The sequence below is a fragment of the Bombus vosnesenskii genome, unplaced genomic scaffold, assembly GCF_011952255.1.
Source record: "Bombus vosnesenskii isolate JDL3184/JDL3185 unplaced genomic scaffold, Bvos_JDL3184-5_v1.1 scf7180000013272, whole genome shotgun sequence".
Taxonomy (NCBI): domain Eukaryota; kingdom Metazoa; phylum Arthropoda; class Insecta; order Hymenoptera; family Apidae; genus Bombus; species Bombus vosnesenskii.
The window spans coordinates 6,425,002-6,451,971 of NW_022882930.1; the positions used below are offsets into that span (position 1 = coordinate 6,425,002).

Here is a 26,970-nt window from a genome sequence, read left to right on the forward strand (position 1 = left end):
TAAAGGCTATCATAGGTGAAAGTTCACCTCGAACAATAATTTTCTTATTTTTCGAGTTGTTATTCATCGAATAATAATGAAACAAATGTATTTATCTCACTTCATTCGTTTCTAAAATAGAAGGAATTCACCAGGTGAAATTTCAGCCATGATAGAATTAATATGATTTCCTTTGATGATAGCTTTTAATTCTGCCCCGTTTTTCAGAACCACTTGCACTTTTCTAACGTTCAAAAATATTTCAAGTGTGAGCAAAACCTGAACAAATTATTACTCGTACGCATGACTTCTCGTTTCAATTTCATGTCAAATATTTCGTCGAAGCATTAAAAATCTTTTCTCTTCGCTCACGCGAGAGCAACATCGAAACATAAAAGTTGGAGAATCACAGCAGCGTTAACCGTCGACAAAACGAAAATATTCACATATTCTTGTCTCTCCGACAAACGCATCGGACGACGCTAGAATCATCTTTCGATATTTTCATCCAAAAGTTCCCCAGAGCAAAGCATTCCGGTACCAGCGAACCTAGGAGTACTTTATGAAATATTTTCAACTTTCTTTTTGCCACTGTCATAAACTGTATACACCGCGATACATCGACCATATAGCGTGAAGTATGAAATATTCATTCGGATATCGTTCTGGCTATCATGTCGATGTCCCGCTGATTTTCATCGTTGACGCACTCTTGGCTCGCTGTATAATACTTACACAATACGTCGAGGGTGGTGGCATCGTGAATAGACCTGTCCATTTGATTGTTTCTCGCCTGACACGTGTACACCTCTCCGTTCATTTCTTCCGTAACGTCCAACGTGAGCTCAACGAACGACAGAAATCCACCGTGTAAACCGGGCTTAGTGCCATTTTTGGTACCCTGCACGGGGATACCGCCCTTCCACCACGACATCTCCGCTGCCGGATTACTGCTGCTCGATTCGCAAATGATACGGCCCTCTTGGCCCGCGTGCAGATTCTGCGGCTCGCGGCTGATCTTCACTTTCTCAGGCGGAACTAAAGCAAAAAACAATGGTAATTTCGGGTCAATTGCTTGGAAGGAATTGCCACGCTGCTTGTCGGCCTCAAATAAACTTATTCGAAGATCAGACACGGAGAAGAGCAGGGTAGGCTAATTTATGTGGTATTAAAGATAGTAATGGCGAGGTTTTGGGGGAGTTGGCAAACACAAGATTTGCGAAATACAATTGATTCGAGGGCTTTGAAACTTTAGGGAAGATTTTAGGATTTAGAGTACAGGGACAGGAAGATTTTTTAGAGTCTAGGGTGTATAGGGTGGGACAGTAGAAGGTAAAGGATTTATTTTCTGAGCTTCTCTGCGCAATAATTTGTCGAATAATAATATTGGCAAAAGTTGTAAGTTATCAGATTTTTTTTTCTTTACTTCCATCACTAAGAGACAAATTTTTGCTTATTAAATAGAATATAGTAAGCTATTGTGTTATACATAGAGCGTAGTATATCTTACAGTTCACTTTGAGGACGAGCATTTTGAGGAGAGGAATTTCTGTTGCGGAATTCGCTGCTTCGCATCGTATGCGCGCGTTATTGTCGGATGCGTTTACGAGTATCGTTAGCTCGCTGGAAACCGCGTGATCTCGCGTTCTCGTGGTTCCTTGTATCTAAAACAGAAAGTATATGGATAAATAAATACACTTGCTTGTGCCTTACGCTTTTATTCGTCTCGTCTCTTTGCAGGCAAAATTATAGTCCCTTTCATACGTGTTACTTGAAATTGGTCAAGATAATCGGGCAATACCGCTATTATCGTGAGATCTGGTTTTTATCTTAAAACAAAATCGTAAAATATGACGTTTATATTTTATGTTTGAAATATTAGTAGTTTTTAATTTCATCCCAATGAAATTTCGTAAGTTATTCTATAAAATTTCCATTAAAAAGTACAATAAATCTAACGTATGAGGCAAGTATAAAACGATCGAATAAAGTGCATTAAAATCGAATAACGAATCAGATTAAAAGGTGATAACTTCGCTTACGAATATGACAGAAATTTAATTAAAATTTTCAGTTCCGTTCATTCCGATCGACCGTATTTACTCGTTCTTCTCCAACGCTATTAAGCCACTCATCATCAGTGACTAAAAAATCTCAATTTCACGACGAAACAGTCCACTCACCTTTTTATCATTTTTGTACCAACTCAACGTGGCGAGTGGATTTCCGGAAGTAGCGGTGCACATCAATCTGAGCACTGTGCCAGCGTCGATCGTCGTCCCTTCTTCGTAACCCGTGATGACAAGCCTCGACGGTGGATCTGTCGCAAAACAAATAAACCAACGCTCGTATTTCCATTCTAGTATCGGCCAATATACAATATCGTGACATCTATCCACGAAGCTCTAAGACACTCTAATTGGCCAACAAAACGCATCACGAGACAAGATTGTTACGCTTGGGATTTAACAGAGGAACCTCATCGCGAATCTGGATGTCCCTTGAACTAAGACGAAATTAATTGTGTCTGCAAGTTCGTATTACACGGATAGGTATCGGGATTCATGTCCGAACGTAACTGTTCTCGATCCACTTGCTCATAGATCCCGGATAAACTGACAAGACACGCGAAGTCTCGGCTAGCTTGCGGATTAGTTTCATATTAATCTCGCTGTCTAAGACCAGACTGCGTTTCTGAGATTATATTTACATTACAGTCATTCGTCTAATTGTCTATCGTCTACTTTATCAAATTGCGTTACTCACAAATCACGGTTATGGTGTGCGTTCTGACGACGTTTTCGGTCAGCTTGACATTGGACGCGTCGCATATCACCACGATATTGCGGCTCGTGCGATTTATGTTGAAAGTTACGTTCGAGCTAGTGATCCAGCCGCCTTGAGGGGCTGGCTCGGTTCTAGAGGCGTTGCTTTCGAAATTGTGACCATCTACAGTCCATTTGATATCTGCCGGAGGATTCGAGTTCTCCGTGGTGCAGGTGATCACCACTTGTTCGTCCGCCTTTGCTTCCGTGGGCCCCGTGATCGTCACTCCGGATGGCGCGACTGCGGGAAAAAAACAATCGTAGTTTCAGCGGTCAGTGATTTAAAGCCCTCGCTGGATGTGAAACGAGTGCGAATCACGAGCTACCAGAGTGGAAGCTGGTTAAAGTTATAGCGTTTCGATTTCGTTGTTCGTTGAAGTGTATATGGTACTTTGAGTATCGGCTTTCTTTCGCACGATGATCTTATTTCAACTATTTTTATATTTCTTCCTGGTCATCCTAAGACGAGAAGAAAATTTTTATTCTATTTGTTTAATGCAACGAATAATTAACTATACTGTTAATTAATGCTACATTATCAGAATTTTAGGACATATTTCTCCACATCCTTCACGATTTAAAAAGATATTGCTCGTATAATACCAAGATATCGAAATATGAAAATACCGCTTGTCGTAATAATTGTATTATTAGCTACAACTAACCGGACTTTTCCATATTTAGCTATTTGATATTAAAATATTTCTTTTTACCCACAAGATGACATTAAAATCAAAGAACCCGTAAAAAGGTATCTACCACGTCTTTTTCCTGTTATCTTCATATACAATAACTGTAATATAAAAAAGAGGGGGTATACGCTTGGTCTATCATATATTTAAGTTCGAGTTTTCTCGGGACAGTATAAGTTGCAAATTTAAGGTATAAACTAAGAATCGTAAGAGTACTGGGGAAGAGAGGAAGAAAGAGAGAGAGAGAGTGTAAGAGTGTATGCCTTGGTGACGTCAAAGTTAAATGAGTAAAGAAGTGGGAGAAGGGTGCGAGGGTTGAGGGTCAGCATTCTTTTGACCTGGGAAGAGAAGTTGTGAGCCGAGTGTTAGAATAAGATGTACGAAGATATTGTAATCAGTTTTTGCATTGGGTATTGCTTGCTAAAATAAAACTAAACTTCACTTCAAATAGAACATCCTTTCTTATCCTTACTCTAGACTATTTAGATACTAGATAACTATTCGCTCAACATAAAAGAAAAATTCTGATAATCGAAAATTACGGTCCTCCGAGTACTTACAAAGCACAGTGAGATCCGCGTGCACCTTCATAGGCTCCACGCTCATAATGTTGGACACCTCGCATCTGTACCTCGCGTTATTGTCTTGAGCTTTCGCGATGAGCGACAACACGCTTTCAGAAAAGCTACCCTCGGTTCGATACACGGTCCTAACCTGTTCGTTGTTTCTGTACCAGACGATCTGCGCGGGCGGATTTCCGCCTCGAGAACGACAGGTTAGCTCCAATTGTTGTCCACGTTTCACAGTCTCTCCCTCGGTGTATCCTTCGATAACCGGCACGCCGGGTGGATCTGTAAAATGATGCGATCATGCAACTTCCGATTTGGACAGGGACATTGAACACGAACAGGGATCTTCGTTGTTTTAGTAATGGAAAAAGTTTCTCAATAAAAGTTGGCCAGAAGCTGTGAGTAGAACCACGCGACGCGTGAAATTAACACGCTATGACGGCTGTGATGGTCGTTCGATGGATTCGTTCGACGTAACGCGTTACGTTGGTACCTATACCGGATATAATTGTAATTATCACCGGTATAATTTCGTTGTAATTTTAGTAATTAATGGTCGAGCAAATGCTCGATAAACCGTCCGGGTGACGCACGTCCTGTGATCGATGCAATTTAGATGATTGGTAATTAACTAATTCGTCGGGGCACTTATTCAGGTGGTTTGGCCTGCATTATCGTTGTTTGGTTACCGTGTTATATGCTACGTGATCGTACTTCGAGATTTAGGAATACTAACGATAATTGTCTTTGAAAATTGAAATATTTGACGAAACACGAGGGTCTCGAGAAACGTGATACAAGTAAAAAAATGTCTATTTCGCATAAAGTGCAGTTTCAGTGAAAAGCTCTGTGTACTTGAAAATATTAAAATACAGTGGTATATGTACGAATTTGTAAAGACTTGATGTTGCACGCTACTTTTCAGATTTACAGATAATAATGGTAATAATTGTAACATGGGAATATTAGAAAATTGTACTTACAAAAGACGGAGAGTTTAATGGTTTCTCTTAAGGGCATGTCGATAGGTATGGCAGGATGATTTGCTTCGCATGTATAATCCATATCATTGTCGTCAGCGGTTGGTACAATGACGATGGAACCATGAGTGTCGTATTTGAGCAATTCCTTCTTGTTTTCACCAGGCTTCTGTACTTCTTTGTCTGAAACAGCAGATAACCCATAATTTTGTATTTATTTTGGTTAAAGCTACGCTTCAGATTAATTGGAGTAAATACTTAGAATTTTATTTATAGAAAATGCTTATATTTCTTAAAAACTTGATTTATTAATTATAGAATTTATATTTTCAGATTTTATTTAACGTTCTACGATAGATAATAAAATGATGAGATAGTCTCTATATCCAGAAAACGTACGTGTAAAATGTGTAGGTAAAAGAGAAGATAGAAAGATCAAGAATAAAATAAATATAGCAAAAAGGAGAAAAAGCGATTCGCCTTTTTCGTAACTCACGTATTTCACCGTCTCGCGGCTCGATTTTCTCAGGCTTTCCCTTTTACTATGTCCAAATGCGAACTCTTATCCGTCTCTCACAAACACGCGGACACACATACACGTTTCCATAAAACTAAGTAGATCCTCTTAAAGCTTACCCTAAAGATACTATAGATTAAGAAAACTCTAAATTAAATTTATTTCTATAGGACACACACTTTAAAGTCTTCTTCCTTCTAAGGCTGTAATATGGATCACCCTCGTAACGAATTTCACTATAATACGTGGGTGTTACTTAGTAAAACGCACAGGAAAAGAAGAAAACTCGTTCCTTCATATTTTACGATAAAGTTTCCTGCGTTTTTAGCCGTGAAAGTTATTTTCTCTAAAGCAAATTTATTTCTACGTAATAGATCGATATTATGAATTAGATTTATTCAATAATACTTTTCATATTAATTATTATATCGTTAGTAATTATTATTATTCGACTTGAGAAAAGAGAGGTCTCGTTCGACCTCTCTTTACAACCTCGACCTCTCTTTTATCGATAACAGTAGAATGCGAAAATACTCGAAGTTGAAAAATATTTCCTTCGAAGCGAAGTCTTCTCCTTTGATGAAAATATATTAATAAGGAAGATAAGAGAGAAATAAAAATATAGAAATATTTCATAAGAAAAGGACGTTCGAAGAGCATATGGGAATATTTCTAGAATTAAAGTTTGTAACAGAAATTTTATAAAACTTCCAAAGTGTATCTCATAGTTTTAATTCACAAACTTATTGCTTTCAGTTGCAATTCTGTTTACGCGAAATTCTTAGCATTTATTCGTCTCAATATGGTTACGTTACAATGTTTTATGTAACTAGACTTCCTCGTCGATAAGATTTTTCGTTATCACAAGTCGATAAGAATAAATAAAAAGCGAATATCGACTAACAGAGTTCGCAATAACAGGATTACAACGATGTAAAAGCAAAACCCTCTTTTAAAGATACTCGATACTCGCGACATTGCGCTTCAACAATATTTACTCGGCTTACGCTCTTGATCGTTCTCGAGACACCTGTTAAAATCATCGTGAAATAAGACCGGACAGGCTTTTACCCGAAGCAACAACACCTGTTCGTTTCCAGAAGTCGCAACTTCCGCAACGTAGCTATTAAGCGCAACACGCGAAAATGCGGCTACGATGAGCGATTTTCCCCCTAATGTTTCTCGTCTAATAATGTCAAGTATTTCAATCACCAACGAATTATACACGAGTTTCACCTTATTTGTTCGAATTTCTTCATTTCATAAATTCGATCGATATTTATCGAATATTCGCGAGGATCCGCGTTTACAAATCACTCGAACTGGTGAAACGCGATGTATATATATGAAATTTAATCAACACACAGCGAGAATTTCAATTACACGACGTTGAACGTGGCTACATGTAAATTTCTATAATACTTCGTTAAGTATTAATTATTTCAGCTTGTTTGTTACTCGCAATTTGACGAAGGAAGAAGCGTTTTGCTTGTTAGAAACAACGGTTGTGGATGAAAAAAAATTGATGTTTCTATGTTTGCAAGTGTGAGTGTAGGTAAGAAAATTATAAGGGAGACTGAAAATGTTCGGAGGATGTTATATGCCGTGCATTAAGGATCTCGGAACGTTCGCTTCGAAATGTACATTAATTATTTTACTAAGCACTTGACACCCCAAGTCGTCTATCCCGTATTAATTAAATTTAATGATATCGCTGTTTGGTTAATTGATACCTGTCGTCGGTGATGTACCTAGAGAGATATGAAAATTACTGTCGACTATTTTCGATATTAATTAAACGATTGTCATGGAGTCTGTTTTTGATGTTAATTATACGACTGTTTCATTGGCTAATGGATATTATTTGCAGCATAAATTATTTCTTTTACAAAATTCACTGTGGCGATTCATTTTACTCGTCGAGAATGTACTCGGAACTCGGAATATCTTTCCTGAAAATAATTAATCAAGAAAATAAATAACACAGCTGACAACTAGATAATTATAAAATATTAATCAGAAGTCCATTAGAGTTCTATTACAATTATTATATATCGTTATGTTAAATAGATCAGGTTCCCTTTGTTACTGAATTACTTTTCTACATTAATTTCAAATATATATAAATAAATTTTACATTTATACTTATACGTAAATTTGTTATTTTATATTTAAATAGATTTTGAATAGTAAAAGGGAACTGCGATACGAATTATTGATTTTAACGAGACATACATAATTCTAATTTATTTCTCTAAATTGTTATTTCAGTTTCGTATAGTTAGTTACAATTTTTACAATAGAGATCCAATAGAGTTAATTGAGGTACAGTAATTTAACAAAGGAAATAGATGCAACAAGGATGCAATTAACGAAAGACGTCTATTGACTTCGAAAACGATGAGTTTCGTAACTCACGACGAACGATGGAACGTGTGCGAACGACAGTGAGAATTTGCGTGGATACAGTTAGAAGTAGAGTAACTCACGGGACTTAGTTGTAAACTAGTCGTAAACCACTGAAATTTTAGTCCAAAGTGTGAAATCCGACTGGGTGACGAGCATGCACGAGTCTGCCCCAAGAGTTCTCGTCGTTCCTTTCCGGGTGCTAAAGGTGTTCGAATTTCCGGACGAAACAGAAACGACTCATTGATTACGAATCAATTTACAAGATATGTATTATTTGAACGAAAGAGATAAATATTAAAATTGATGAAATGTTAAAGATATTTATAACAAATTACTTTGATATATTTCATAGGCAACTGGGATACTTTCTGATGAAAAAGGTGTTTCCAGTGAATTATTTAAATTTGAACGTATCAAATTTTACAGAAAATATGCAAATATATATAAATTATCCAAAGTAATGGGATATCCTTTTAATATTTAGCGACGAAAAGAATGTCTCTTCAGTCAAATTTATAAAAATATGAATTTTTATAATATTATATAAACTTGTTATATTTTATATAATTATAGAAATATATTAAGCTACGTTGTTCAAACTTATAAAATTATACAAATTCTAAAACATTTGATTTTGTTTTCGTTTGTAATTTTTTTTTTTTTGACCAGAAAGGATTTTATTGTATTTTTCAATGGTTTCATGATTTTCTTGAACTATTCGTTAATTTTAGAATTCATGAACGTTAATTTAAGGAGACGACTCTAAAATAGGTTCAGCCGTATTTTAACAGGGTTTTCCAAGAGAAGAAAATTTCAAATGAAATACATTGATAACTCTTTCGAAAACCTAAGAATAAATTCAATTTCCACATTTTTTTTCCATCAACCAAAGGTACACGAAACGACCGTGCCGTATGATTTTTCATTTTCTATTCGTGTTGATTTTTAATTTTTCAAGGAACTCCAATCTCCCAGTCCTGACAGGATTTTCAGCCATCGGCCAATTCTTGTTTAAACGAAAATTATTTTTCTCGTTCTAACGGGGCAAAATAATTTCCCTTGGTTGTAAAATATAACAAAGATTTACTTAAAACTTATCGTTTGATAAAATTTCTGATTCTTAATAAATCTTCTACGTAGTCACCCTTTTATGCTGAAACGTTGATAAAAATTGCTATCGTTAAGTTGAATCTCTAAATTATTACGTGCTGTTACAATATCCATTTTTTATACATTTATCGTAGTAATTAAATGCATACAAAAAATACCAGTTTCCTTGATATTCTTTATTTGTTTTAATAAATGATAAAATTGTTTAAAGATTCAACTATCCTTTGAATATTTTATCAGAAAATGTCTATAGCTCGTATATTTGTTATAAATATCGTATGCTCGTGCCATCAAACTCTTAAATCATATAAAATATTAACTCTCAAATAGGGAGTTATTTAACGTTAATTTCATTTGTATTTTATATTTGAGGTAACGCGAGTCAATAATAATTACTATCGTATCAAGCATAAAATACAAATTAAAATGAAATAATCAAACCAAACTTGATTTCCCATGAATTACCTACGATCCAACAATATCAATTAACACCTGTCGATTAACACCATCTGTAATAATCCTCGGATTCTTTCGCAAGACACACACATACACACTATGAAATATTTTCATTTCTTCTATATTTCTTTAAATTATATAATCCTGAATCCTGAAAATAATCCTAATTCTGTATCATCTTACAAGACACTGAAGTAGATACATATTTCCTGTTACTACATCATTTCAACCTACAGAAATATTTCAACGAAAGAAGCTAATAATTTTTGAACGACTGTAGTATGGTCAGCTAATACGCGGCTATAAACGTAATCAATTTCCCTATTATCAATCAAGGCCAGGTGGAAGAGACAGAAGACATAACGGAAGAGCTAGAAGCAAGAAGACGGAACGTCAGGGACGAAACATTGTGCTCGCTGTAAGCTCGAAGGAAGGGAAGAAAAAAAGAAGGAGCAACTCGAATTGATATTAATAAGTCTCTTTCAAGATCGCGCCGGAGCTATGTCGTATTCTGGAATCAACGTCGCTCTGCCGTTAATAAATAATCTGGAAGGTGCATTTTCTTCGTGTGCTCGAGCCAGTTTCTCCTCTACACCCCCTCTCTGCCTCGTACAATCTTATTACTGATTAAAACGATCAAAGAGGAAACAGGTCCTTTTCCTTTTCCCAAGGATTGATTCGAACGAGTAACGACGCTAAACGGGGCGACGAGGGTGAACGAGGAAACGGAAGAGCAGAGAAACGATCGCAATTAATATCGTCGTCGCGAACCAGCCAGTAGAGTGGCCTTTATCGTTGCAGCCAGGCGAATTACGAACGAAAAATCTTCACGCAGCCTGTACGGCCGTAGATAAAACTTTCAAGCTGCTGGAACAAGTACTGCAAACCATAGTTACGACCCTAGGGATCATGAAACGTTAACTATGTTGGAGCAGCACGAAAAGAACGGGAATGTGCAGGGGTGCAAGAGGAGCGGATAGCCAAGGGGGTGGTGGTGGAAGAGAGGAAGAGGCAGGGGTGGAACGAGTGGAAGTGCATTGTTGGAAAGGATATAATGGAGCAACTAAGACACTCTATTAAGTTATCCTCTGGTGTGCTTTTAAAAAACACTAGGTAAAAGAATGGCGCAGCTCCGTTTAAATATTAAACCAAGCCCGGAAAAATGATTTGAACTGCGCCAAGGAACGGAAAGCAACTGCTGATATCTTTTACGCTAACGTTCCCAACGATATACGGGGTAAGTGTGCGTCTAGAACGATACCTGTAGTTCGAGCGATTACGCGATGCAATTTGTCCGGGGCTTTTGAGGATACGTTTATGGTGTCTATTTTTAGCTATTTCTTTCACGTTGGTGGATAGTTGGATTTATGTTTGTTGAGCGTGTGGCAAGGCAGCATCTACGTGTGGCAGGTACTATCAAATGGACTTCTATGTCTCGATTTCTATGTATCGCGATCTAACACGCGTTATCATATTTAATGGGCGATACAGAAAATTGCAACTGAAAAATTTGAAATTTCGATACACAGTGGTTTAGAGAAATGTTATGGACACGTTGTTTTCCATCGATCATTTTCTGTGTTCTTTACGCGGCCGTAGGGTGCAAATTCAGAATGGAGCTTAAGGCCGCGGACTACTTTCCCGAATTAAGGGCAATGCGAGGAATTTAGAACGTCGGCTGAAATAAAAAAAGCACTCGTTAAGCTTCTCGTATTACCAGCTTTATCACAGTCTGCCAAGAGGCATCCTTCGGAAGAAGGAACCGCGAAAGTGTCTTTTCCAACTTTCGCAGGGCCACGTTATAAACGCTCCAATTATTACCTCTAACATCTTCGGTTCTAACAAACTTTAAACATTCTTCAGATCATCTATCTATTGATTATACGCACCTATTTATTACCTACATCAGTCTACGAAGCTCTAAAAATATAAATTTGCCCATATCATACAATAGATTTGGTGCTATCTTGCCTGTGAATTTTTATCCTAATGAAACTTGAATCATCTTGAAACCATCATTCAAAACCATACGTTCACATTTACTTTCCAATCTTATCAATTATATCAATTTCCGCTGACGAAATCCTAAAAATACGAATTTCCTCGGATCATCGAACGAATTTATTCGGACAGCGTCTACAAAAGGGAATTTCCGATTCCAATAAGATTTAAATCTTCTCTATAGCCAGACGCATCAATTTACTTCCCCGTCTTATCTGTTTCCCTTGACATGATCCTAAAAACAGAAATTTACTGGCGTCATCCACGGAATGTATGCAAACTGGCTACGAAAGAGAATCTTAAATCCTGTACGAGAAAAAAAGGGCCTGGCGTAGGAAGTGGAAAAAGTTTTCGAACGTTGTTCGGGACGAGTGAGTGCGGGGACGACGTGGTTTTCCGTGCAGAAAACGTCTGGTTCCCGTTGAAAGGACGTAACAAGTGGAGGAGGGAAAACGGACGATGACACGGATCTTTTGGCCCGCAGGACATGTTCGTGTTCTTTGACAAATCCGGCAAAGCGAGTGGCCACTTTGACAAAAAATGTCCGAGGGAAGTGGAAGGGAAACTTTAAACGGCGTTTTCAAAGCTCAGCGTACACGACGGTTCGCGACCTGAATTTCCTTCAGCCTTTTGTTCTGTTCGCGCGGATTCTCGTTCTACTGGTATTTGTTGCGAACGCAAAAATACGCGAAACACGGTCACTTCCTTTTTCGTCATAGACTGCTTGCGACGAAAATTTCCGTTTTTTGGCTTTGTCGTTACGTCTTTTCTATATGTGGACTATATGGTGAAGTCTTTTAGCTTTTGTTTAAGCTGCGTTTATGGTACCCTTCTAGTATTTTCTTTTCGTTCTAGCTCGCTCGCAACGTAAGCAAACTGCGTTAATAGTCGCGAGATGGATGATAGGTTACTTTTTTTCTTTCAGCTGTTTCTTTACTAGATAACGTAATCGCATCGTTCTATGGCTTTTGTAATTATTTCGTAACGTAGACAGCGTTTTGCGACGCTCTAAACGAATTGTTAAATGCCGCGAGTAAGTAAATTCATCTATGTAGATGTTCACGTCGAAGTATCGCGTTAAATGTCTTCTAAGAGAAAGTGTGTTTTTAATCATAGTGTCACGAACGATATAAAAGATGTTTATTATAAAAAAAGAAAAAAAAACAATCGTCAACTGATTGTCCCTTCGAACTCCTTTCTCAGCTTCTTCCCATTAGCCTTAGAAACCATCATATTTAACCCACTTGTCTACATTGACAAAACATTACCTTTCCCAAAAATCCTCTCACGTCAACTCGACTGGAAATTAAATTTACACCATCAAACGCTTCATCGATACTTCATTACCTAGTCCCCATGTCGAACCACAACTCTCACCAATTTAATTCCCAACCACCTTATCCAATATTCGATATTTATTCTATCCAATTCTGTGTTTGCACGCGGTTCTCGCTATTATTCGGTCGCGCTATAAACAGATCTTTAGGGTTGATTAAACGAAGACAAGGGTGCAACAAGGGATACTCGAAGGATTTAAATAAAGATAACGAGTGGCTTGGCTGTATCCGAGGGCCCGTGGCCGGTCTGTTTCATATTCATTAATTATTACATAAAATCGTCGCGGTCGAAGGAAGCGGGAAATAAAACTCGAGGTCTTTGCTCGTCGAACCATTATGGCCTCTTTTTCCCTCGTGTCCCGCCTATTGCTTCTGCTCCCGCAGCACTCATCTTTTGTAACCTTTTTCAACCCACCCCGGACGTCTGTTCGACGTTGTTTCTTCTTTTTATTCGGCAAGCTCGTGCGCTTCCTGTCCAAGGATCGATATAACGCTCGGCAGAAGCGATTTTGCCGTTTGGAAATTGCTCCTTCTTCTCTGCTCCTATCTACCAACCAGCAACGAAACCTCTCTTCCATTTCTCTTCCCTCCACCTTTTCTTTTATTCCCTCTCATTGTTTTCTTCTTTCTACGAACGTTAGTTTCGAATTGTTATTGCACTTCGATCGATGGCAGACACCAGACCCGCGTCTAACCTTCGTGGCCTTAATTGTCGGTAAAAATGGATTAAGGGAGAATCAGATTCCGCGAACGGTTCGGCCGAATCGACACGGGCAATCCACTTTAAGCGGCGCTTTTGTGCCTGATCGATTGACTGACGCCCTCGGCTCTGGATTAACGTCGACGGAATTTGTACTTTGGTTCTCATGACGACCAACTTGCAAGTTTCTTCGATAGAGAATGTATATAAACTCGTAGAGCAGAGTAGTAGAGTGCTTGGTGGTTTTAAGATAGTGGGAAGAATCTAGTGGGTTTTAGAAATATCCCTGTTTTTATGAATGATAAATCTAAGAATCATTAGAAACTGGATAAAAAAGTTTCGAGAATATTATTCTATTTGGAATCTTGAGATACGAAAAATCTGAGTATTGTACGTTGTAATATAAAAATTCTATCAATTATTAAATATTAAATTATTGTATTAACTGGACTTTTTTCTTATATACAGGGTGGTTGGTAACTGGTGGTACAAGCGGAAAAGGGGTGATTCTACGCGAAAAAAGAAGTCGAAAAAGTCTGCGGTTCGATAAACAGATTGCAGGACCCTTTTACACTTTGACAAATACCAGTCATTTTGACTGCTATTGGTATAAGTAGCCTTGATACGAAATTATTTTGTGTTTGATTACATAAAAAACAAAATAAAATTCATTATATCATTCTTTTAGTTATCATTGCGAAAGTCATTACATCATTGCTGAAAGGAAATATAACGCGAAGTAGGAATTTTAAAATAAAATTGTAAAACCAGTCAATTTGACTGGTGTAGTATTTCTTTTCTCGCATGAAAATTACAGTGTAACATAACACATCACTGTAACATAACTAACGCATTATTTTTATTTTGTTTATTTTCACTTAAAATCGATAATGAACGTAACAATTATATTAACGAGTTGTATTTTCCGCATAAACCGAAACAACGTTCGATATTCCACGGAATGAATTTTGTAATATATTAATACGATTGCATAAATTGTTAAATGAACCTGTTCGCGTTAATGAACAATTGACAATTACGATAATAGCTGTACTACATAAAAATACGTCAGCGTTTGATATTATATGCGCTTGATAAATATTTATCGAAATGAGTGTGAAACGAGGCGAGGTAATAAAGGGGTGGCCCTTTTTTAAGGACGAGACTTCCAACTTCTAAATTTGACTAATGAGAAGAGCGATGAATTGCAAAGCTTCCCAGGGGAGAAAATGAAATTTAGCTGGTAATTCACGATTGAGTAAACAAAGATTAATCATAGCTCGAGGAGATTGTACAAGGGTTGGACTTAATTTCGGCAAGAAATCTCATTCGTCTCGGTCGTGTCTGGTCTGTCAGTACTCCGTCAATTATTTCTACCCGATCTATCTTGTCGTGACTCGAGTTTTCCCCTTTCTCGTGCCCTCTTTCTTTCGTTTTATCGCAATCGTCGACTAATTTACAAGCGCCTTCTATCTTCCGATTCTTTGTTATAACATTTTTTCATATTTCTTTTATTCCATGTAATTTCTATCATACTTTGAATAAACCTTTCTTCGTAAAAAATTCTTCTCTGAGAAAGTTCGAAACACGTGTTTTCATGCAAATGCGACCACAGAGTGTAACAAGCCCCCTCGATATAAATTCCCTTTTTAAGATAAGAAGTTCGAGGCTCGTCGATTCTTCCATGAAAGATAAGAAAAGTTGGCGTCAGAGGAACGATACCCTCCTCGTCGAGTTTAGAAGAGTTTCGAATAGCGACGTAACAATGAATTTACTTACCACCCTCGATAGAAATCGGGGTAATCATCGTGTCACCTCCTTTGATCTGAACGTTTCCACGATACCAGACGATCGAGGCGGCTGGTTTCGCCGATCGAACGACGCATTCCAAACGACGGGACTCGCCAACTTTTACCTCGATCTTCTTCTTGTTCGGGTAGTTGCTGATCTCCACTTTTTGCGGTCGTGCTGTAACACAGACGATCAAAGTACACGTTAGTCTACGAGAAAACTGTGTTCGATTTCTTTTTTTTTTTTTCTTTAAGTAATAATATAACAATAGAAATTACGACACACTCGAATTTGGAAAAAAGACAGGTTAAATATAATTTTCAAAATAGGATATCCATAGTATGATTTTAGTTTTATAATGGAAATCTACGTTTCAACGGGTGTCAGTAATGTTAGAAAAAATTGTAAAAAATAACCCAGTGGTTTTTCTAAAAATTATTTCAACATTCATACGTTCTTATATGTATGTTATTATTTATGTTATGTTATTTATTTCTATTTTTTATCCGTGGATTGCATCGAGCGAAAGCGGGTACGTACTTGTCGGAGCTGGCGAAAATAGCGATTTTAGCTCCACAGGGGTATTTTTGCCACGAAGTAACGGAACGTTATATAAAAAGTTGGCGAGAAACGAAAAACTGTTCTTCGAGAGTCCAAAGTTAAAAACTAACTTCCACGCGTTTAAGTCCCCCTTTTTTACGAAGAATTCTATGTTGGGGCAAACATATCGTAAAGTACGAGCCAGACCTGTACCTTGGAAAACCACTTTTCACGTGTTTGAAACGTCGAAACTGGCGCTAATCTACGACGACGCGACTTTCGTAAGTTGTAACGTAAATATCAAGCGATTTTTTTTCAGAATCAATTAATCTTTTTACCAACGTTCCATTTTTTAAATTACGTTCATGAGAATATGAATTTGCATAAACTTCGCCAGTATGGTAATATAATCAAATTTTTGAAACTTCCCAAGTTTCTTTGTTAAGGTTAAACTTCCTCCACGGTTCTCTCAAATTACAGATCTTTTTTATTTGTACCATTTTCCGCCCGAATTCATCGGTTAATCCCTTCGTTCGCATCACCAGAAAGAAGATTAGGATGAATTGCAAACGATATATTCGACGACTTTATGTCGTCGTATCTAGGTGTTCAAGTTCAAACAGAGAGAAAAACGATCGTGTGGGTTCACGATAAATGCAATTTTTCTTCGTCGATACATCCGGTAATCGATATGGCGTTGGTAAACGGGTAAACGGACGACGACGTCTTTTTTATCATTTTTGCATTATTAATACCCGTTCCAGATACGATCGCGGCTACCGAGCAGATAAATATAAACCGCCGCTTCCTTTGTGCGAACGAAAAATTAGTTTCACTCCATTTCATTTTTCTTAACGTCAAAGAAGCGAAGAAAAATTGTAATCTATGGCTTCGTTTAAGAAAATCTCCACATTGTATTATACATCTTGGACGAACCTTTTCTCTCTTTCATCGAATCGACAACACTCATTTATTCATTACAGAAACGTATTTCAACATCATTCAACGTTCGATGTTTTTCATTTCTCATCATTTTATCTCGATTCCTCTTTTCCTTTTATTTCCTATGTGGAAGAAGATGGTCTACGAGTTGGTCGCCATATTCCAGTTGCTTCTGGTGATCTAACAAAAGTGTTTTGAACAGAAGCTCGTTGGTATCGAATAAAGGATTCATTCACGTGGAAACGATTTTCAAATGGTATCATTTAAAACGAAAAGAAAAAAAAAGATGAGATTTTGTACCTTTTTAAATAACATCACGTATTTTTCTTGCCATATTCTCATACTATGATAGAAGAATTTAGTGATGTAATAACACGTACGATCTTCATTATTCGAACTGTAATAAATTAATTTGTTTCTTGATTTTAATTTATTTAAATTATCATCTAGAATTTTGTTACTAGTATATAACGTCGAACATATCAAAGGGACACATGCGTCACAATATCACCGGCGATATAGTTAAAAGTTACAAGTTAGAAGCAAATTAATTATCGTATTAATTAAGTATCGTATATACACAGCTAAAGGTACCTCTGTTGGAATACAACGATATTACACACATAGACGCAAAAATAGTCTTATACAGACACTTACACAGATCATACTCATTACTGTATAGAGAGTGGGGTTCAAAATCTTTTAAGGGACCATGGGTCACTACGTACAGTCAGTCTGAGAGTAACTGGCCAACTGTCAACAATCCATAAATTCTTTACCTGTACACATTGTTAATTATACCATATCACTCACTTATATTTTAAATACATTTGGTTCTGTAATTCCGTTTAATAAATATCACCTAATATTATTTCAACATAAATATTGTGTCTTCCACAGATTATTTATCTTAACTTTAAGATTAAATTCTAACAACCTCCTTTCAATTTTTTCACTTAAACAGTATCACGACGATCTATCTCCCACTGTGGTGCAAGAATACGACAACAAGTATCTATATCAAAGGATACGAAATAACTCTTGTCTTTAAGACAGAAATGACACTTTTGAAACGTCGTTTACATCAGTAAATTCTTCGTTTCATATCCGATTTGTTCCTCTTCTACTTTGTACTTTTCGTTAAACCATCGGAACCAACTGAAATATCCTGAGCAATCCAGTAAATATTATTGTCTCTTTCTCTTTCTCCATACTTTCTTTCCTTTAAAAACTGGGGCTTTTCCTTTTCATAAACCACGGATCGACCATGGTCGATGAACACCGGAGAGACTGGAAGAAAATCGTTCACAAAAATCAGGCAACGTTTCTGCCCGAGTTTCGCCACAGCAACGATCCACCAACGAAAAGCGAAATACAGAGTGGAGGGGTGGGCGGATGGGGGAGAGATAGAAAGAGGAAAAGGAAACACAAACGCATTGACCAGGAAACTCCGACATAACGGTTATTTGCCACTTCATTTGGCTCGGATGCAACGTGCTTTCGATCCGTTCGATGGCAGTGCGCTTCGTCGAAGAGTTTCTATCTAGGAAGTTGGCTATCGACGGTTGAAAAATGCGTTTTCGACCAATAACCACCGCCAGGCTGATACAGGATGACGAGCAGCCCTTGATTCGCCGATTACCATCCATGGAATTCTTCATGCACGTATCCACGCCGATCTGTTATCTATCGCGTCGACAGGACAGGAAATTAACTCCATCACAGTTCGATGTAACTTGCGAACTTTTTCCTCGTCTCTTCCTTCATCATCGTCGAAAACTATGATTCGTTTTGGCTAATGGAAGATCCTCGAAAGCTTGGTTTTTATGAGCTTGCTTGGTGAGCTTGGAGTATATTTTCGTTGGTTAGACAGTAGAATGGTTCGGTTTTCGTCGAGGGTTGTAGTGGATTGTGTGTTTGATGAACTTGGAATTGCTAGGAGTATTGTGTACGATTACTTGCTTTAGAGACTTTCGTGCTTTTTTCCACTGGACGTTATTGTTCTTTTTTTTTGTAATTAATTTTTTGCCCTCAGATAGATTGACATGACGACGGTAAAAGATATCGTTATTTGTGTATTTGACGAGGAGAGGATAAAGTTGGTGAAAGGTCGGTATAGTTTATGACTATTTCTCTTTTACAACATAATTTGTATCTTCGGTCAAGCTGATATAATCGTTTCTTTTTTCTTTTTGTATTCAGCGAGGAAGGATGGGGTTGGTGGAAGAACAATGGCTACCTACTTTATGTATTTTTTGTCTGTTGTAAAGCTTGTCGTTGTCTGAGTCAAATTCGCGAGTCATAACAAAATACACATTGAATTAAAAACTATATTTAACAACTGAAAGGTAGGAGAACTTTCTTGACCGTCGTATAAATTATGGATCATACTCGTTGATCAAAAGACACAAGAATCTTTTTCAACATCGTATTCGCATATTTGCTCGTATACTTTGATATCATATATTTCTTATATTTGCTAATTAACAGATTCTTTCTCCTCGTAAGACTGTTTCTCCAGAATCAAACAAATTACAAATTAAATCTACTATCACACACGATGATTTAAAAAGAACGAGCTATACATCGACAAAAAAAAAAGAAGAAAGAAAAAGAAAGGCAAAAATAAATAAATAAATCGTAACGTTTTCCGACCGACCAACAAACAAAACGACAAACATGCATCAATACCAGCAATTCTTTCTCGCCTGTTACCATCAACGTGACAAATCAGCCGGATAGCACATTGAAATCATCGAGGCTCTGTCGTTTTCTTCGACACTCGTTTACCAGGACTCGGCCGCGCGGAACCCTCTTCAATTACCGAATTTATTGTTGGCCGGTCCAGTCGTTCCGGCGAAACTTCCGGCCGGACAAACGAGGTTACGCTTTTTCAGTCGCATCGGTCCGCTCGCTCGTGAAAATTTATCGCATTACAGTCCTAATTCCTGGACCAGGGACAGAGGTCGGGCTATCGATAACAGTCAGCCTCGATATACACACGCGCACAAACCGTCGGACAACGTCGCGTTGTAAAAAGCCTGCACCTTCTTCGTGCAGCAAGTCGTGAGGAAAAATGAAGCCTCCTTTTTCTCGAGTTGCTCCTCGATTTCTGTAATCTGCTGCTCGCTTCCAAAGACGGTGGACAATTCCGAAGGACAAAAACAACCGGTAGAAGGACGTTCTAAACTCTATTTGGTCTGGCGCAACCGAAAGAACGAGAAATGAAACACAGCGGCGGTCCTCACCGCCAGAGTTACGCGGCAAGGCAAAAGCTATTCAGCGAATAATAGCCACCATATTTCCCTTCGTTGTCCACCGCGATAACGGCATTAACGGAGACCGTGTTTTCCATCCTCCGTATCCTCTGTCGCCACTTAAACGGCCGCTTCTTTTTCCAACCCTTAATCTCTCCTCTCTTCCTTCCTCCTCCTTCCTATTATATCTTCCTTAGCTTCTTCCTTCGGTATACTGTTATTTCTTGTCACGCGTCTAGTGTATGTACAGCCGGTGGCTTCTTCCTTTCAGCGGATACGTATGTGTCTGCTCCTCTAAGATCTGGATTGACCAACTCGCACATGTGGCATTCCAAGTAAGTCTTGGCGATTATCTTTGATTGGGAATTTTTAGCCGCTTTATTTACTTGTTACTGGATATCGTCTCATTAGGTCTTGGATCATTCCTAATACGTATATTTGGATGCATCGATTCGTGTTCGGTGGAAATAAATTTTGTAATAATCTTTTATATTTGAGAAAGTGGAAGTCGATGTGTTGCAAGTTCAGTCCTCGTTAACTTTTCATTCTAAGGCTATAGATATGTTTGCTCGATAGATAATTTGATTGAAAGGTTGATGGATGGTAATTATCGTGGCATTGTCATGTTCTATCGGTGACGTGAAATTTTTGATGAATATTTTTGACGAATACAGTTTAATAATGAACATACAGTTAGATTGCATGACGTATCTGTATTATTCTACGCACAGTTTTCATGCTGATTGCTTGGATGCAAATACAATACGATACAGTACAAGATAATTTAGAATCATACTTCGAAATATTAATTTCTAATGTTCTTTTTATCTTGTGGGAAATATCTTTGTACGTATAAGAAAGAGGCGTATGTCTTTGGTTATTAGGAAAAGCGATTCCAATAAGATTCTTGCATCTCTTTTTGGCGGAAAAATGAATGATTCTTTGTTTGATAAAGCGCTAAGTAAATGGTTTAAGTGATTAAATTTCGGAAGTTCAAAGCAAAACGAGATGAAGATTCGAATATCCGATCGCACAAAAATAACCGTCCAGATGAATTTCGAACATTTCAATTCACTTCTACATTTACGTTATTTGATCGGTGTATGTCGATGGTACTTTTTCATCATTTGAAATACGAGTATTTTTGGTCAACTTCAATTGTTGACAATGTGTTAATACACTTCACATCGCATACAAAACACATTTAACAATTAAATACATTCCGCGTTACGTAAACTATGATTATAATCGTATAGAATATTCATTTTTATAGTTTTTCAAAGAAAGCCACTATGATGTGAAATGAAATCGAGTGAAACGTATCCTTTAGAAACACAGTTCAAAAGACGTGTTATACATTACAATTTAAAAAACGTCGAGCATTTCTTCTTTAAACATAACTATTTGAAGTTTGGATTCTCCATGTTCTAAAAGACAATATACTTGGGGTCGCGTCAATTTCGTTGCTATATATTTAATCCGGCAATTAAATTCGTGATCGCGCTTTGAAAAAGACTCGATCTTTAAAAATCACAAAAACTGTATTCAGAACTATCTTAAATCATATTATACAAATGAATCGATTTGTCTTTCCAAAATCACACTGGGAAATATTCCAACTCCGCTTCGAGGTAACACAAATCCAGTCGATAGAAAATTACCGCAAGCACATACAAAAATATCTCTATTGTCCTCTAAAATATAAATTCGCTCGATCGAGCGCTTTTGAAAACGTCCCAAATTTTCATTTCGAAACAGCGAAACCGCATCATGAAAAGTATTCCAATGTTCTTTCGAAAAATTACTATTTATTCAGATATGTATAATTTTGTGTGATAGACTAGATTAGCCGCGTAGTAGTGACACACGTATGTGAATATGAGTGTATGGAAGTATGTGTGTGCGCGGCGTCTCGAAAAACAGATGAACGTAACTGTTTCGTTGGCAGTTTGGTATGGAAGATGGTGAGACAAAGAGAATGCCGAGACGCGTGCAAATGTATATCGACGAAGATCCTGGAAATCGTTTATTAAATAAATCTAAAACTATTTTAATATGAATTCTAAGTGTAACCTTAGTGCTCCTTCACTTTTATTTCGGCGATTAAAATCCGCAATTCTCAACAGTAACTTTAAATCGACGTACGAATAAGTCGAAGTTAATTCTATACCAAATATTTTATACTACTATCAATCGAGGATATCGCCAGTTGTAACAGACGATATTTTAAAATAGAAACATTGAAAATCCGCGAAAGACTTGTTCCAACTGACGTGTGGACGCAAACTATAAAAGCGTTAGAAGAATATTTATATTTCAAGCACATCCTCAAACTTTACGCGATGAAACGATCCAACATGTACACGGATGCCCATTAAAATTCACAGATCCTGTACGTAATCCACTTACCCGCGAACCAACGGTTTTACAATGCCGGCCTTTGTAAACCCAATATCTTTCTCTAACCCCTGGCAACGACGAAACGATCTCTGCATCGATTACGATGTTTAATCCAATTCTATTCCACTTTGTCAAACGGCACAAACGAAAAACATTTACGAGAAGAGCTGCAGAATGTCGGGGCTTAACAATCGCGAATTACGAGGAAAAACAAATTTTCATATATAATAAGGGATACACATTTTGTTTCGTTGGATTCTTTATTAAAACGATATAACCACCAAGCGTACTCTAAAATATCGATGAAAGCTATCCCAAGCGATCAAAGATAATAGAGTGTACTTGAAAAAGCGGTATAAAAGTAGCGCGTAACGCGCAACACGATAAGCTCATAATTTTCTGATAAAAATAACAAAAACCGAAAACCACCACGAAAATACAAGCGAGCAAGAGTATCGTAAAAAGAAGAAGAAAAAGAGAAAGGAAAGAACGTCGATAGAAAATGCATCGTGAATTGACCTCAGCCAGACGCCACGCGGATGAAGCAATTCGCATTCTTTTCCCTCGGAAACCACCCTCCGACCATTCTCTCTTTCTCTTTTTCTCGTTACTTCTCTTCTTTTTCCTCGTGTTGCCTATCGGGCGCGCAACAAAATTGAACGTGATTTTGCCACCGGAGAGCCGGCTGTTTTACATTTTCTAGAACAGTGAGCCGGAAGTCTAGTAATATCGCTGGATCGGCGATGAACGCGGATGAAACGCAGACGCGGAAGAATCGCGGCTGAATTCGCACGCGTTGCGTTCCGTAGCCGAAGAATGGACCAGCCGAGGGGTTTGGACGGGAGCTTGGGTCGTTTCAGGGTTTAGTGATAATTGAATGAGCGAGCGTAGTATCGCCATGGGATTTCGAAACTGTATTGGTGTGTACAAAGCGGGACGCGGACTGAAAAGTTGCACGGGGGAAAGCGCGCGAATCGTTCGTTCCCCGGGAGGAAGAAAAGCCCGTCGAGGTGAACTTCCTGCCGATGCCGGCGGGAGGAAACTAATTATTTTCCGTCTGCCAAGAGTCACCATCTTTTTGCGCTGCAGTAAAACGGGCAGGCTGTTTTCTTTGCTTGTTGATGGAGGTTCGAGTGTTCGGCGGTGGTTGGCCACATCGATTCGATCGAGTGATCGTCGATTGGTTGGTTTCTGCAATCGGATGATGAGTTATGGTTTGGGCAATAAGTTCGTTCGTTTTTCATTGACGTGTACGTATTTAAAAATGTCAAGAACGTTGTAAAGATCGTTTAAAGAATGCAAAGATGTGTGTAGCCGAGTCGATGAAGAAACAGGCTGAATAAATTATTTATCGGTTAGGTGAATTTTATATGAAATTAGCAACACTCGACGTGCTCTTTCGAGAAAATCTGGGGACTTCTTACTGAATCATATGGTCGAATAGAATAGTCAAGGATTACAAAGGATAGAATAGAATTCGATTTGAATATTTTTAACGATATATCCACGCATTAATTATGGTATTAATTGTGGTAGTTTTATGGTATCCAGTCGGTCGAATGGTTTCTTGGAGTAGCTGATGGTTTATATTATATAATTGCCAATGGCTGAACGTTATGAAAGACAAATTAGTTTGATCTTAAAATTGTTAACGATGTTCCGATGTACTAGTTGCATTTGCAAAGCAAATGTTAACAATTCAAAACCACCAAGTAAAGAGGAAAAATCTACGTCCGACTAACGATTCTTTTGCAAAAAGATGTTCATTCGTTGGATCGATGAACGTGATCGAACTTCCTATTCAAAAATATATGCGAGCACGTCAATTTGGTAATCAAGCATCGTCAAACAGACAGGAAACCAACGTCAAACAACAACAACAGCTTCAGTTCCTCTGGCTGGTTGAAGAGAACTCGAGCCAGTCCACATGGTAATCGACGCGAGTGGATGTCTCGCTAAGTAATGCAAAGTGTCTGTGAATAATGCATGCGGCCGCGTGCATTCAGGGACACAGGTGTAAGTAACGCATTAACAAGCAGCGTTAGATAAGCGCGGTGCACGCGGTCAGATATTAAAAGGGCGGTGGTGCACGCGTGAAACCAAACAGCGAAAAATCTCCACACCTGTTCTTCAGACTTTTCGATCTTCAACATCTGGTCGCGTGACACGCTTCTTTGTCAAATCGGTTAACAGCGTGAAACGTGTACACGCTATCAAAAGGACAAAGGAAATTACACGTTTGACCGATCTTCAGCTTAGGATTTTCACAGAATGCGTACTCGCAACCTCAAGATGCTGTAACCAGAGAAAAAATCCACTTGTTCTTTCATCTTTTATTCTCGTTTCCCAAGCGACGTGCCTCTTTTCAATTCGCAACGACACTGAAAATAATCCACGACGTCGTTCATTGTCCGCTGGCTAAATGTTCTTGTATACACATTTAATAAAGAATAATCGTCCGAGGCTTTTTAAATAAGAAACTTGTGCGCTTCGCTGAAAAATATCCGAAGGAAGGAGGTAAAAAGACGAACGCAGCATGGCCAGAGGATTTGCTCTAGAAATTCGCGGTATTATCTTCATTGTCGAGCAGAGAGTAGAGAGGAAAAAGGATTTGTCTCGGAACTCGTTTAACGTTCAGCCCATTGTCTCAGGCAATCGGGGCGGCGTTTAACGTCAATTGCTACGCGTCGGTTAATAAATATCGTTATAGTAGGATTTCTATGCAAATTCATATTTTTCAGAATGTAGTTAGGAGCGAAGAAAATAGCTACCTGCAGGCGTGAGAAAAGTTGCTGACGGAAAATTGAAACGAGAAGAAAAACTAGGCAGAAAATTGTTTCACTTATTTACCGATTAATATGGAAAGCAGTATACTTTGAATCTCTTACATATCTTTCAAATTTACAAATTTCAAATTTCAAATTTCTGTACAAATTTCCGCTTTCCTGTCTTATATTTTTGAGAATGTAATTAAAAACGTATTACATCGGTAGGAAATTACGTTGTCTATGTAGCAATTACTATAGAAAGTAGCATATTTCGAATATTTCATATATTTCTTTGCGTTATGAGCAATGCTCTTGCAATTTTGCACTTTCAGATCTCCTAAGAAAACGCAGAAAGATTCGCCGCAGTCTAGTTAAAAGTGAGCCGTTCTCAGCGTAGAAGAGGCAACGATGATTTTCCGACATCGATATTCCTAGTCTTGTTATCATCGTGATACCGATTTGCAAGTTTCCTGTCTTGTCGTTGAATCTCTTTGTCTCGAACGAGTATATTCGCGTGCAAGCAGGCGGAGAGCTATCCTCGGGCTAAATATTCAAAAGCAGAGTCGGTCTCAAGTCGAGTTTAATCGAGAATTCACGATACAACATGATTTATGCAACTTTATAGGGTTGATATACGTAGGTACCTACTTGGTGGAATTGTATCGGACAATTTATATTACACAAATTCAGAAAGCTACTTGGATTTTACAAATAAATGATATTATTTGAAATATTTTGAAATTTTACTAGCACTTAATATACAATATAATATACCATAATTGCAAGAATATAATTTAATTAATAAAGAAAGAACACAATTGTGGAAAACGATGCTCGGTTCTCAAACCTACTTGCCATATACATATTTTTATGATCATTTAAAATGACAAATTTCGAACCTAGTTTGCAAATTTGTTCCATCAAATGGAAAACCTTCCATTTGTTGAGGTTGAGGTTCACTGATTGAAGAACGAGTGGACGAATTTGTAATAGAAAAGTATATTGAAACCATTAAAGGTATAAGTTTATGCTGATTCAGATCCTTACTCTCTTAGTGTTACTAGACAATGGAATGATAGCTTATGATAGCAATGGAATGAACCTTATAGCTTGGGCTGGAGGCTACAGGGAACATAAATAGAAATCTGTTTGTTAGTTTCTTTGTCTTTAGACCTTGCAATCCAAAACATAATGTATATTCAAGGGTACAATGATATGCACCGCTCCTTATTTAATAGAATATTACTGTGTAATAGCAATCTCCAGGTCGCGGATATACATAAATAAAAATGTAGAGTGTTTCTTGAAGTAGTTACTTCAACACCATTGAAGACTTTTCTCCCATCAGATAACTGTTCCGGTGTTAACACTATAAAAACTCGAAGAAATATCCCAGAAATAATACATCCTTAATTTAACGTCACTTCAACTTGATTGATTGACTCAATCATTTCTATCGGTTTAGTCACTTTTATATGATACGTAGCTAATACGCAACGCCGGCAACCCTGACAAGACAAGGTTTCATGGTCGTTGAAATAAAAGTGAAGATCGATAGGGTATCGATCGATGGTGTTGTAGGGGTCAACTGAAATACAGACGCGTCTGGCAACATCAAAAGATACAATGATCAAACACGAAGGGAAGAGTGCAGCGAACAGTTGTATAGAGTGATAGAGGCAAAGCCTGAAAAGCGA

General features: G+C 37.7%; 1 protein-coding gene across 4 annotated transcripts in view; it reads right to left on the reverse strand.

The window, feature by feature from the left end:
* LOC117231209 (nephrin) overlaps window positions 1-26,970 on the reverse strand; it is a 483,663-nt gene that overhangs the window by 13,719 nt on the left and 442,974 nt on the right. For all 4 annotated transcript variants that reach the window (XR_004492918.1, XM_033489407.1, XM_033489406.1 and 1 more), the window contains exons 4-10: window positions 15,355-15,543; window positions 5,049-5,228; window positions 4,057-4,347; window positions 2,746-3,045; window positions 2,163-2,299; window positions 1,490-1,643; window positions 715-1,017 (exon numbers count right to left, since the gene is read on the reverse strand). Coding sequence is in view for 3 of the 4 variants with exons in the window: in XM_033489407.1 (XP_033345298.1) it covers window positions 715-1,017; window positions 1,490-1,643; window positions 2,163-2,299; window positions 2,746-3,045; window positions 4,057-4,347; window positions 5,049-5,228; window positions 15,355-15,543 (1,554 nt within the window). In the remaining variant the exon portion in view is untranslated. The remainder of the gene's footprint in view (window positions 1-714; window positions 1,018-1,489; window positions 1,644-2,162; window positions 2,300-2,745; window positions 3,046-4,056; window positions 4,348-5,048; window positions 5,229-15,354; window positions 15,544-26,970) is intronic.